General features: G+C 35.2%; 1 protein-coding gene across 6 annotated transcripts in view; it reads right to left on the bottom strand.

Moving 5' to 3' along the window:
• Positions 1-13,070, bottom strand: part of LCLAT1 (lysocardiolipin acyltransferase 1) — a 259,010-nt gene that overhangs the window by 175,292 nt on the left and 70,648 nt on the right. For all 6 annotated transcript variants that reach the window (XM_077134977.1, XM_077134975.1, XM_077134981.1 and 3 more), the window contains one exon: positions 8,611-8,779. In XM_077134977.1, the coding sequence (XP_076991092.1) occupies positions 8,611-8,775 (165 nt within the window). In that variant the 5' untranslated portion in view covers positions 8,776-8,779. The remainder of the gene's footprint in view (positions 1-8,610; positions 8,780-13,070) is intronic.

Genomic DNA, 13,070 nt, shown 5'->3' with positions numbered 1-13,070 from the left:
AGAGATCAGGATTCAATTAGAGATAAGAATGAAGCCAATCCGGTTGGACCACAGTAAATCAGAATACAGGGTAGAGGATGATAGTGTCTGTATTTTACTACTGTTTGAGACCAAAGGAAGAGAGTTTTATTTTGCCCAAAACCTTAATTTTCAGTAGCAAATAATCTAACTCAACCTGCCTGGTTAACTCATTTAAACAACCCAAACACAGGGAGCTCAGAATGGGAATGAGGGCTTGTAATTCTGTATGGCTTAATGTTACTGGGGAGATAATTAAAACATATTGACAAAGTCCTTTGAGGGGCTGGAGAAAAAATATGGAATTATTAACTTTCCCACCCCTGAAAACACTCAAACACTAGGGACTCCCAAATTAATCGGCCCAAGCTCTTAATCTTGAGGCTTGCTCTTATGAGATTTATTTCCGTAGTGAAGAAGCTAAGCCTGCCTATAATTATGCCTGAGAGTTACTTTCAGTAACTCTTTTGTTGTGGACCCTCTGTCTCTCTAAGCCCAGTTCTCCAAGGAAAATCATTACCTTCTCCCCTAAGTGAGACATGACATCCAGTCTGCCTGGAAACATGGGACATGATTCCCATGTATGAGCCTGGCCCTGGCACCATGGAATCAGCAGCACCTTCCTCATCAAAAAGGGGAAAAGAAGTGTAACAAAAGAAGGTATGAGTGCCTAAGAGAGTTCAAATAGAGTTGAGAGGCTATTCTGGAGACTGTTCTTATGCAAACTTCAGCTAGATATTGCTAATTACCAAAGTTTGCCAAATCCCAACCAACATCATTCCTGTTAACTCTAAAGAACACCCAGGGTCTATCTGAGATCCTACAAAAGTTGCATGTACTAAGTTTACTTTTCAGAAGCCTAAAACCTTCAGATGGTTCCTAGGCCAGATAAATCCTGAAACCCAGAGGTGCCAGTCTCTCCAAGAATATCAACCAGTTCCATCCCCCTATCCCATATTGTCAACACCCATTTTCTAACATGAAAAAAGTTAGAATGGGCATAACCCAAATATCCCTAAAGATTGGGAGACGGATCAAAGGAAAAGGAGGAGTTATAAAAGACACGTTAGGATTTAATAAATGAGTATGACTACTGAATCATTATACTGATATTTCTTTTTAGTCGTCAATGTCTTGCAGCAGCTATAAGGTAAAACCTGAAATTGTAGAACTATAATCCATACCAAACTTTGAAATCTATTCAATAACCACTTGTTAAAATGTACTTTGAAATTTGTCTCTTTCTTGTATATATGCTATATTTCACCAAAAAAAGTTAAAAATAAACTGAAAACACCACAAACAAACAAAAAAAAAGTCCATGTAACCACATAACACAAACAGTGAACTTTAATTTAAACCATGGACTACAGTTAATAGTATAATTGTAAAAATGTACTACAACACTGCAAGGTCATAATAATAGAGTGGTATATGGGAACTCTATTTTATGCAGGATTCTTCTATAAACCGTAACTTCCCTGTAGTAGTTAGGTTTAGGTGTCAATTTGGCCAGGTGATGGTGCCTAGTTCTCTGGCTGTGGACTTATATCATCAGTATGTGAAATTCATCCACGGCTGGTTACATCTGCAGTCAGCTAATGGGAGTATCTTCCACAACAAGTGAGGCTTAGAAGGAGGAGTCAGAAGAGAAGTGCTCAAAGTGAGCTCGGACCCAGACATTTGGAGATGGAGAAAGAACAAGCCCCAGGGAAAGCCATTTGAACACAGAAACTGGGAAAGAGCCAGCAGACATGGCCATGTGCCTTCCCATGTGATAGAGGACCCTAGATGAAAGCTAGCTGCCTTTCCCCTGAGGGACTGTAAATTTGTAACTAAATAAATCCCCTTATATAAAGCCAGTCCATCTTTGTTTTATTGCATACCAGCAGCCTTAGCAAACTAAAACATTCTTTAAAAGAACATTTATCTTTCAATACAAGAATCACACTCAGTATAGAGATATGCATTTCCTATTTCTCCTCAGATGAAACAAGGCTTAAAAAAACAACAACCATAACTTCATAAATTCATTTGCTTCTCCCTCCACTCTTTTCCTATTTTACTGAATGTAACTGAAATTGTATAAGGTAAATGCCAGTACAATGAAATTCTGCTGTAATTATTATGGTATTAATAGTAATAACATAGAAGCACCTATCACAGAATTCCTACCACAGAATTTGTCCAGCAATCTGTCTTGTAAAATTGAACATTTATTCCAGTGTAATAGTTTGAACTGTGTACATGGCTAATCATAACTAAATTTTCTAGATTCTATTACAATTAAAAGAGGTAACTCACTTATCACCAATGGAGTGCACAGAAGAGTAAGTGCTATTTGTGAGTCACTGGTGTAAAAGGGATGGGTGTGGTCTAGAACTTTCCCCTCTCCATTTATTACAGGGTGGGTCACATAAGCGGCAATGACCCAGTTTTGACCATACAGAAGAGGCCATTATGTCTGGGTGGAACAACAAGATGGAAGGAATCTGAGGTCTTGAATGACATCAAGGAGTAGTAGCCTTCCCTGCCAACCTGGACCTGAGAATGAATAAAGATTTAACCTTACTTAATGATTTAATTATTACCATTACATTTTGAAGTTTCTTGGATACAGTAGCTTGGCCTACCCTCTATAGCTAATAGAGTAGCAAACATTTATTGCATACATAAAAAATGCCAAGCATTAGATTAAAAATCCTATATTTTATTAACTCATTTAGTTATCACGTTACCCTATAAGATAATAAGTAGGTAGTATTAGTACCCTCCTTTTACTGATGAAAAAAAAAAACAGAAGCTTAGAGAGGCTAAATAGCTTCATCAAATTCAAATAACTAAAAAGTGGTAAAGCCAATACTGAAACCAAATGTCTATGTTGAAAAGCACTTTGCTTTTATAGGCTCTCCAAAGAAATTAAATTGGACACTGTAAAATATTACAATTGCAATGATTCCTACCAATGCAGTAATTACAAGAAAATTCTCAAAACTTTCAAGGTTTTCGCAGAGAGATTCAGTCAAAAACATGATTCATAACCAAAACAGTATGTACTATAGAAAGTTCATTAAAGAGAATGAGGTGTAGTAACAGTATATGACTGTCACCAAAAAAATCATTTTCCTCGTAATGTTGCTTTAGAATCAAATATGCAAAGCTGTTTCTGGAATGGATCTCCGAGATCATCTATTCCAATGTCCTTATTTTACAAATGATGAAAAAAACCCTAAAAGATATAAATGACTAGAAAAGAGTCAAACTTTTTCTATAGAGAATGTCTCTGGTTTTATAAAGAATATAAGTGGACTATTTGATATATAGTCTGTAGAAGAGTTTTTAAAAATATATCTACTCATAATGATCATTATGCTTATTTTAGTCATATAAGTATAATATTCTATGGAGAAATACCTTGTAAATAAGAAAATGAGAGTTGTTAATGCAACTTCACAAAATGAATACTTTACATTAAACAGTATGTTTAAGGGATGCAATGAAACACTGGGCTTCACACCTTCATGTTGATTAAAAAAATCAAAATTTAAAAACTTACGGCCTAGGCCTGGTACTGTGGCACTCCATGAAATTAGACATTATAAGAAGTCCACTGAACTTATGATTCACAAACTTCCCTTCTAGTGTCCAGTGCAAGAAATTGCTCAGGATTTCAAAACTGATCTCACTTCCAGAGTGCAGCTATCAGTGCTTTGCAGGAGACAAGTGAGGCCTACCTGGCTGGACTTTTTGAAGACAGCAGTCTATGTGCTGTCCATGCCATACATGCAACGATTATGCCAAAAGACATCCAGCTAGTACGCTGCATACGTGGGGAACATGCTTAAGAATCCACTTTGATGGGAAACATTTCATTCTCAAAAAAAAAATTTTTTTTCTCTTCTTTCTGTTATTGGTAGTTTTGAATATTAGGTATTTTTTCCTATGCGGTCAAAAGATATCTAAGTATATGATTGTGAATGAAAAAATAGGGGACAGAAATCAGATACTGGCAATTTTTCCATTTTCATTTATATGTGAATTTTTAATATAACTGTGGGGACATAAAGCATTAATGTAGGTCAAAATGTTTCAGTGAACAAGTTTCAACAGTTCAACTTAACAACTACAAATAAACCTGTTAAATTTTTCTGGATAATGCCAGCATTTGGATTTTTTTTAAAACAAGTAAATTTCTTATTGATGGAAAAAAAAAACACACACATACAGCCAGGGAAATCAATTTTTCTTCTTCACCAAAGGAAACTGTTTTTCAATTAAGTGAAAGCCAGAAAAGAAATCAGTTGAGCTGTATAAATCTACAACTAAGAGTTTAAGAAACGGAGGGCTCATATATGCGCCAGGACAGAGATCATACCTGTCCTGGTCAATACCACATCCTAGCAAAGTTCCAGGCACATGATGGTCACTTAATAAACAGTTGTTAGATGAATGTTCAAGGATCCTACTGAGTACTTTTGCAATCCACAAAGTTACAATACATAACTTACATAACATACATACATACATAACATACAAAAAATACAAAAGATCCTTCTATTAAGAAGGGAAAAAGGAACTTTGTCCAAAAAACAAAGAGGGTGACTTCTGCTTCCAGCCCTGACTGAGTAAATGATACCAGATTTGTCATCCAGCTGACTTACAGGAAATACGGCCACAATGAATAAATAGATGAAGGGTCTCAAGAAACTAATGAAACCAATAAAGAAACAAATTAATTCCAGAACCTGAATACAGTAATTTACATAATAATCCACTGGATGAACAAGAAAGCAGATTAGAAATGGAAGAAGAAAGGGTCAGTCAACATGAAAATAGATCAATAGAAATCATCTAACATGAAGAACAGAGAGAAAAACTGAAAAAAAATGAGAGGACTCTTTGGTGACCTGTGGGATAAAGAAAATAAAGTAACATAAATAGAACTAGAGTCCCAAAAAGGAGACGTGAGAATGGAGCCGAAAAAATATGTGAAAAAATAATGGTCTAAAACTTTCCAATTTCATAAATTAAAAAAAATAAAAAACTACAGATTTAAGAAGCTTAATGATATAGAGCAAAATGAACATGAAAAAACTACAACTAGATACATTATAATCAAACTGCTGAAAACCAAATATAAAAAGAAATCTTAAAAATGGGTGGAGACACACCTCTACTTAATCCAGCTTAACGACCACTCTTGATTGGGTTACATCTCCAGGGAGATGATCTAATTATATACAGTATTGAATAGGGACTATTCCACCTTTACAAAATGGGATTTAGATTAAAACATGGCTTTTCTAGGGGGACATACATCCTTTCAAACCAGCATACTGTGATATACTAAAGATACATTCTGCAATCTCTGAGAAATGACCAAAAAAATATATAAATGCAAAGAGGTATAGCTCAAAAGTCAATAGAGGAAATTAAATAAAATACTATAAAATATTCAATTTCCCTAAAAGAAAGCTGGAAAAAAAAATGTTGTAGCATATAGAAATAATAACAAAATAATTACAGTAAAGGTATATGAAATAACTGACCAAAGTGCCAGACTGGATAAAAAACAGGATCCAACTATAAACTGTCTACAAGAGGCATACTTGAAAATAAAGTCCAGAGTGTCTGAAAGCAAAGAATGAAAAAAGTATGCCATTCTACTTAACAGTAAGTATAAGAAAGTTGGCTATATTAACATCAGACAAAGCAAACTTCAGAAAAAATATTAACAAATAAAAGAGAAAAAGTTTATCAGAAAACCTAACAGTCATAAATGAGTATGAGCCTAAAATCAGAGCTTAAAAATACATGAAAGGAGGGCGATGTAACCGTGGCTCAGGGTAGAGTTCTTGCCTGCCATGCCAGAGACCTGGGTTCGATTCCTAGAGCCTGCCCATATAAAAAGAAAACATGAAGGGAATAAGAGACAAAGCATAACCATAGTTGATAATAACATACATTTCTTCAATAAGCTGTCACTTTACTGAAGTAAGTAAGAAAATGATGGTAAGGATACAGGAGGAAACTGAATAAGGTTATTGAAGATCCGAACCCAACTATCAATATTCTTGGCCTAACTGACATTTATTGAACAACACATCCAACAACTACAAAAGACATACTCCATTTAAGTACTCATGGAACGTTGGGCTACAAAACAAATCTCAATAAATCTTGTGAGACTGAAATCTTACAGAGTATGTTCTCAGACTGTAAAGTAATTAAATTAGAAATCAATAGCAATAAAATAGTCTGAGAAGCTCCAAATATTTTGAAATTAAACACAGATTACATAAACCCATAGATCAAAGAAGAAAGCATAAAAATAATTAGAAAATATTTCAAACTAAATGATAATGAAAATACAACATGTCAAAATTTGTGGAATGTAGCAAATACAATACTTAGAGGGAAACATACATCTTTAAGATTTATATTAGAAAAGAAGAAATATTTAAAATCCATGATTTCAGGTTCTACCTTAAGAAGCTTAAAAAATGAGCAAACTAATCTCAAAGTAAATAGGAAGAAAGAAATAATAAATAGCAGAAATTGATGAAATAACAGAGATGAACACAGAGAAAAATCAATAAAGTCAAAAGTTGGTTCTTTGAAAAAATGAATGTAACTGACTAATATCAAAGAAGACTGATCACAAAAAAAGAGAAAAGACAAAAATTGATCAATATCAGAAATGAGTAAGGGGTATTACTATAGGTCCTAGATATTGAAAGGATAAAAGTGATATACTAAGATAAAAGGGACAAATTTCTTGAAAAATACAAATTATCTAAATCGACAAAATATGAAACAAACTTTGAATAGCCTATTATTTAAAAAGCAAATTCTTCACCAAAAATCTTTTTACAAAGAAAATTCTAAACCCAGAGGGTTTAACTGGTGAATTCTATCAAATATAAGGGAAAAAATATTAACCTTACCCAAACTCTGTCAAAAAATAGAGGAGAAAACTGTACAACTTTTTTTTTAATGAATTCAGTATAACCCTCTTTACCAACTTTTAGGCTAGTTTGACTTAAAACGTCTTATGTCTGTCTTAAGCATCCACCAAATATTTATCAATATGTCTTTGTTCTAGGTGTTTCAACATCCTGTGCCCTTAGCTTCTCTAGCAAAATAATAGGTTTTCTATGACCATTTCTTACCGAACTTTCTTCTTCCAATATGAGGAAATCATCACACTACTGACACTGAGTTATGACCTTCTCAGATCATTTTTTCTCAACTCAGGTATTTCCCCTAGCTTTAAGGAACCCCAAACATTCTTCTTTTGAGAAACTCGTAAGGTCCCCACCAACTTCTTACCACCAGGTAAGGCCCCAAGCGATGCTGACCAATCCTTGAAGGTGTTCATGTAACATAAGGCTCTAGGGTCTAAGAGACTGGGTTTAAATAAATTCACCTCTTTTCCTACATGTATGACTATGGAAAACTTGCTTAATTTCTCAAAGCTTGAGTCTCCTCTTCTGTAAAATGGGGATAATGGTGACACTTGAAATGAGGTCATGCCCGTATACTTCTAGCACAGTATCTGGCCTGTAGGGCTCAACAGCTATCATCATCATCATCCCTGGATTTTACTGTGGTTTTCCTTTTCATAGACCTTTTTGGTTCATCTTATATTTGAATTAAAGACATCAAGCCATACCACAGTTATTTATCTATCTACCTATATGCTAGATCCCCTTCTAAGTGCCTACAGACAATTTTATGTGCAAACATAAAAAGGAAGGGTGGGGGAAGGAGAGGGAGGCGGGTGAGGGGGAGAGAAAGGGAGAGGGTTTCATGTTTCATAAAACAGATATATTTAAACAAAAATTTTAAAATAAATTAACATTGTAACAAGGAATGAATGTAATTTATAAAATTATTTACTTCTTTCTAAACTATGAAAAGCATGCATTACAAACAAGGTGTTAAAACTCAATTTACAGGGAACTTTTAAGAAACATCTACTCTATCCAGGTAGTTACACACAAACGAACCACTGCTTCTAGAAACACTTCTCTATCAAACCCCATGGAGGGGTCTACAGCATTAATAGCATGATGCTTTCTTTTCTCTTTACAAATATGACACTGGCAGCAGCCTGCTCCCTGGGGAGAAATAAGCAAATCAAGTCAAAAGAAACAGAAGGAAGAGTAGCCCCTTCTTGTTTTACTTTTCAGGTATTATATGTCTCACGTCTCTACTTTAACAGGTCAAAATATCCACTAACATTAAGTTCTACCTTACGCTCAGAAAAAAAGAAGGAACAGAACATACTGAGGAAATATAACCTATTCAAGGTCAAAGCTGCTACAGGCACATCAGTCCATTTCTGAGAAGATCTACTGACTAGCAACAACAGTGAGGGCATATGGGTCTTCCGTAGGTATTTTATATCAAGGAAATGAACTATTTTTATTTTCCTCCTGTTTTTTTAATTTCTCCCTTTAAATTCTAAATTGTCTCTTACATAACATGAAGGACTGAAGGACTTGTGTTTCTTCTACAACTCCAATCTGACTTTAATACCTTGGGCCACTTTGGTGCCACAGTGTCCTTCTCTAGAGTGTAACTTACCACAGGTAGAGTGAGCCAAGTTGCCACAAGGCGGTTGTTGATCCAGCGATACCAAGATGGGTTTAGAAACATGAGAGGTAAAAAGGGACCCAGCATAAAAATGCTTCCAAAAAAGCTTCCCCAAAACAGGGTAAGTATAAAGTAAATCCCTTTCCAGGACACCATGATTCTGAAAGATAAAAAAAGACATTGTGTTACTACACATTTAACTGCCTAAATTCAATTTCAAAATAACGCATATAATAATCTTTAACATAGGCCAAACCTAGTTTATGTTCTTTTAGAATCGGGGGAAAAGAGACAAACCTGAGGGTTAGAGGCTAAAATGAAAGGGGACAGACAGATAGGCAGGTAATAGGTAATATGCTTTAATACATTCTATTATTTAATAAAACAACCCAATAAATTAGTTGCACTAGTTCTGAGATGAGGAAACAATGCCCAGAGTATGCAAATTTCCCAAAGCCAAAAATTTAGCAAGTAGAAGAAAGGAGTTTCTCAGCCCAAGCCTGCCTTGACTCCAAACTCCACATTTGAAACATGACAACATGAACAGTGACATGTGTTCCAAACTTACACAACTGCAAGAATCACTTAACATTCTTGTTAATAGTCCCAGCTCATTCCCAGAAAAGTCTGTTCAGCTGATCTAGGTAGGGAAGGATAGAGGAATCTGTACTTTAATGAACATTCCAGGTGCCTCTTCTGATCAACTGAGTTAGGGAAACAGTTTCCTGTAATGGGACCAAGAGGCCAGGTGTAAGAGACTTAAACTTGTGGTCCTTGCCCTGTCATTAACTCCTTGGGTAATCGTTCTGTGTAGAGCCTGGTAAAATAAAGAAGTGTCCTTGTCCCTATCCTATTACCTTCAAAGCTCCCTGGAGAATGTGCCCTCTCCCCTCAAACTCACCCCCAACCCACAGAGTTTTGCAACAAATGGGAGTACACTGTACCTGTGAGCCCTGACCAAGATGATCCACAATGTCCTTTCCAGGAGGTAAAAAAAAAAAAAAAATTATCTATAAAAAAACTTTTGATATTTTTGTAATTCTAAGTCAGAGATTGGTAAATTTTTTCTTAACAGGCCTGATACTAAATATTTTCAGCTTTGAAGGCCACATGCTCTCCCACCTGTTCTGCCATTACAACATGAAAACAGTCACAGACAATACATAAAGGAATACACATGGCTGCATTACAGTAAAACTTTATTTACTAAAACAGGTGATAGGCTGGATTCAGCCTGCAGGTTATAGCTTGACAACTCCTGTTCTAAGCTGTTGAAGACAGAATGATCTAGTTCAATTAATTAGCACCTTTCCCATCAATCAAGGAAAGTTTATGAAATAACTACTCCATATTTGCAGTTCAGAATTTAAGTCATGTCCAAATTATGTGGAAATCTCATTTTCAGGTTTTCAGTGTCTTTTAAATTAGGTTGCCCTCATGAAGCATTTTCCACGATTACTGGTTTGCCCTATAATCACAGGAATCCTTCACGTTCTCTAACCCTAACTGAGTCTTCAAGATTTATCCACAATTCTTCTAACCTCAAGCTCCTACATTCTTCACATCACTCTCTCTAAAGTATATGACTTGAATTCAAAGCCAAAGCATTTGGAAAAGATTGGGAAGCAATAAGAAGAGGCATCAAGGGATGATTTGTTACTTAGGAGGCCTCACAGCATAGTTTGGCCTAAAACTCTTTAACTTAGTAGCTTCACCTCAGAAGGTGTTTTATATTTAAATGAGTTTATGTAAGCAAGGTGTTTATAAAGTACCCAACAGATAGTAGGCACTAAATACTAATAAATCTTAACTAGGAGAGAGAGGAACCAGTTCAGAAAGAAACTTTGAGGATAACTAAAAGCAATGGAGTAACTGACCAAGAGAGAGGGAAATGAGTAGTTGCTAAGAAAACTGAACAAAAGATAGGAAACATCCTCAGAGACAGTTGAGAAGAATGTAAAAATGTAGTGGGAGGACAGAATGTCAGAAAGGGTTAAAAGAGTAAAAAATTGGGTCTGATTTGAGGTCATGCGTCCCTGATTTCTTCAGTCTTTTGGTGCAGGAGCTAAGCTCCTCAGCTTTACTATCCTGGATTTCCAAGAGGACAGGGCTAGTCAATATGCCTGCCTGACTCTAAACGGCTAGGACGATGCATACACACAGGAGAACTAATAAATGTTCACTGCACTGATCACATACAGATACGTTATTTCCCAAACTGCGTATCTGCTATTATTCAGACATATCCATCTATGTGTTTTCATATATACTCAAGGACTTTTCACATGACGGACAGAGGGAATTGTGGGATTTTTGGAATTTTTTGTTTCCCTCATAGAAAATGCTACTCCTTTCAAAAGCCAATAAAGACTAACCAAAACGGCTACAGAACAGGATGCAACCCTGAATGTCATGGGATTAATTCTCTCACATTCTACACATCTAACAAGGTGCCAATTAGAAACTGACACTGTCAACACAGCACATATCTGACCTTCAAAAATAAAAGTGTCTTGTCTAAGAAAAGCCTTTATTTTTTATTTGATTATTAGTATTTAACTTATAAGACTTTATTTTCTTTTCCAAGGTATAATCCAACAATACAATCTTGTAAAATACTCAGAGGTTTTCTTATACACAGAAGAAAACATAATAGACTAGGACTGGCTTTCTTTATAAAGGTGACTATGCCTAAAAGCCATGACGATATAACAGAGTGCAATGAAATGTTTTTGTTTTTATTAATCTAGAAATATTAATTCTTTAAAATAGAACTAATAATAACATCTTTGGGCACTTAGTCTTATACTGACTCCTTATGATCTGAAAGGTCAAATAGAAGTCAGACTCCTCACTCGCTTCACTAAATTATTTGCCAAAGGATTACTTAGGAGGTTCCCATCACCAGGAGAAAATAATATTGAGGTTTTAAAATAAAATGTTAGAAGTACAATCTTAAGTGAACAATGAAACATTCTATAGCTAAGCTATGTTACAGGAAAAATATGTTTCGTATCAGGATAATAAAACTATTGGAAAATTTAAACAAAACTATGAAAACAATAATAGTCCTTATATATTGACAGGTATTTCAGCCATCAAGACCTCTGAATATTTCGAAAGAACCACAACAGGAAACAAACAAAATTTCAAACGTATGGTACTTTTAAAACATGTTAAACAAACAAACAAAAAACAGGTAGGATTCCTTAACAACACTAAATGATTTAATATATCTAGCTACTCAACATATTTTTAAATCTCTACCAACACATCAAGTATGTGTTCAAAATCCTTCAAAGCACTAATAGAACAAGCATCTACTAATAACTGGCTTTTTGCTAAACTCTAGATCAGAACTTCTAAGAAGTCAGGTGAGGGAAAAAGAGTGGAGAAAAAGACCACTAGAAAGCAGCAGGTCAAACAATTCCAAAAACTCACACAGGACTTGGAACAGCTTATATCACACACCTCCTCAACTTTTCTATCTGAGATTCAGGCCCTTCTCTTTGCATTAAAAGACATTATAGGAAGCTTCTTTCCAGTCTATGTGACAGAAAATTGGGCAGAATATCCACAACACTTTTATGACTGGGGAAATTCTACATTTCTATATTATTTCAATTATAATATCTAAAATTTATTGTGCTTTTACTACTTGCCAGGCACAGACTAACATATTTTACATACGCAAATCCCATAATCGAGGTATTTTCATTACCCCACTTCTTTCTTTGTATGCTGTATGATGGGGGTCACATTTCATTCTTTTTCCATGTGACTATCCATTATTGCACCATTCGTTGATTTTTTTTTTTTTTGGAGGGAGGAAGTGTATGGGCTAGGAATCGAACACGGGTCTCTCACATGGTAGGTAAGAATTCTACCACTGAACTACCCTTGTACCCCTACCCCACACTTTATATATAAAGATATTGAGGCACAAAGCAGGTAAGTAACTTGCCTAAGGTTACACAGCTAGTAAATGGCAGAGCTGGGATCTGAATCCAGGTAATTTGATGTGAGAGTCCATGTTCAGTCTAAACTGCTACACTGTGCTTCTTTTGCAAGTATGTATTACTTTTGTAACAGTGTATGTATACGAATATGCTTTAAAGAATTAGGCTATGAAATTAAGACAAATGTCAAATTCTAACCAAAATTATTACCTGATGCAAATATTGGTCTAAGTTGTAGAAGTTCATAGGAACTTAGTTTCATGGAGGAAGTATAACGTTTTCTTAATATCCCCTTGTACCTAGCAATACATACAACATTTTGTAGGCACCCAAAAAAGACAAAAGTTAGTTAATTAAAGTCCAAATGAAAACCATCAGCACACCAACACTTGGGCGTAAAGGGGTTGCTGGCTTCTGCTGGAAGAAAGTCTGTTTAAATAACAAGTAATTAAACATCTGCTCTTTTAAAATAAATAAAAGCCTCATCATTGA

The sequence above is a fragment of the Tamandua tetradactyla genome, chromosome 17 (genome assembly GCF_023851605.1).
Source record: "Tamandua tetradactyla isolate mTamTet1 chromosome 17, mTamTet1.pri, whole genome shotgun sequence".
Lineage (NCBI taxonomy): Eukaryota > Metazoa > Chordata > Mammalia > Pilosa > Myrmecophagidae > Tamandua > Tamandua tetradactyla.
The sequence above is the reverse complement of the archived record's forward strand: the minus strand, read 5'-3'. Positions and strand labels throughout refer to the sequence as shown.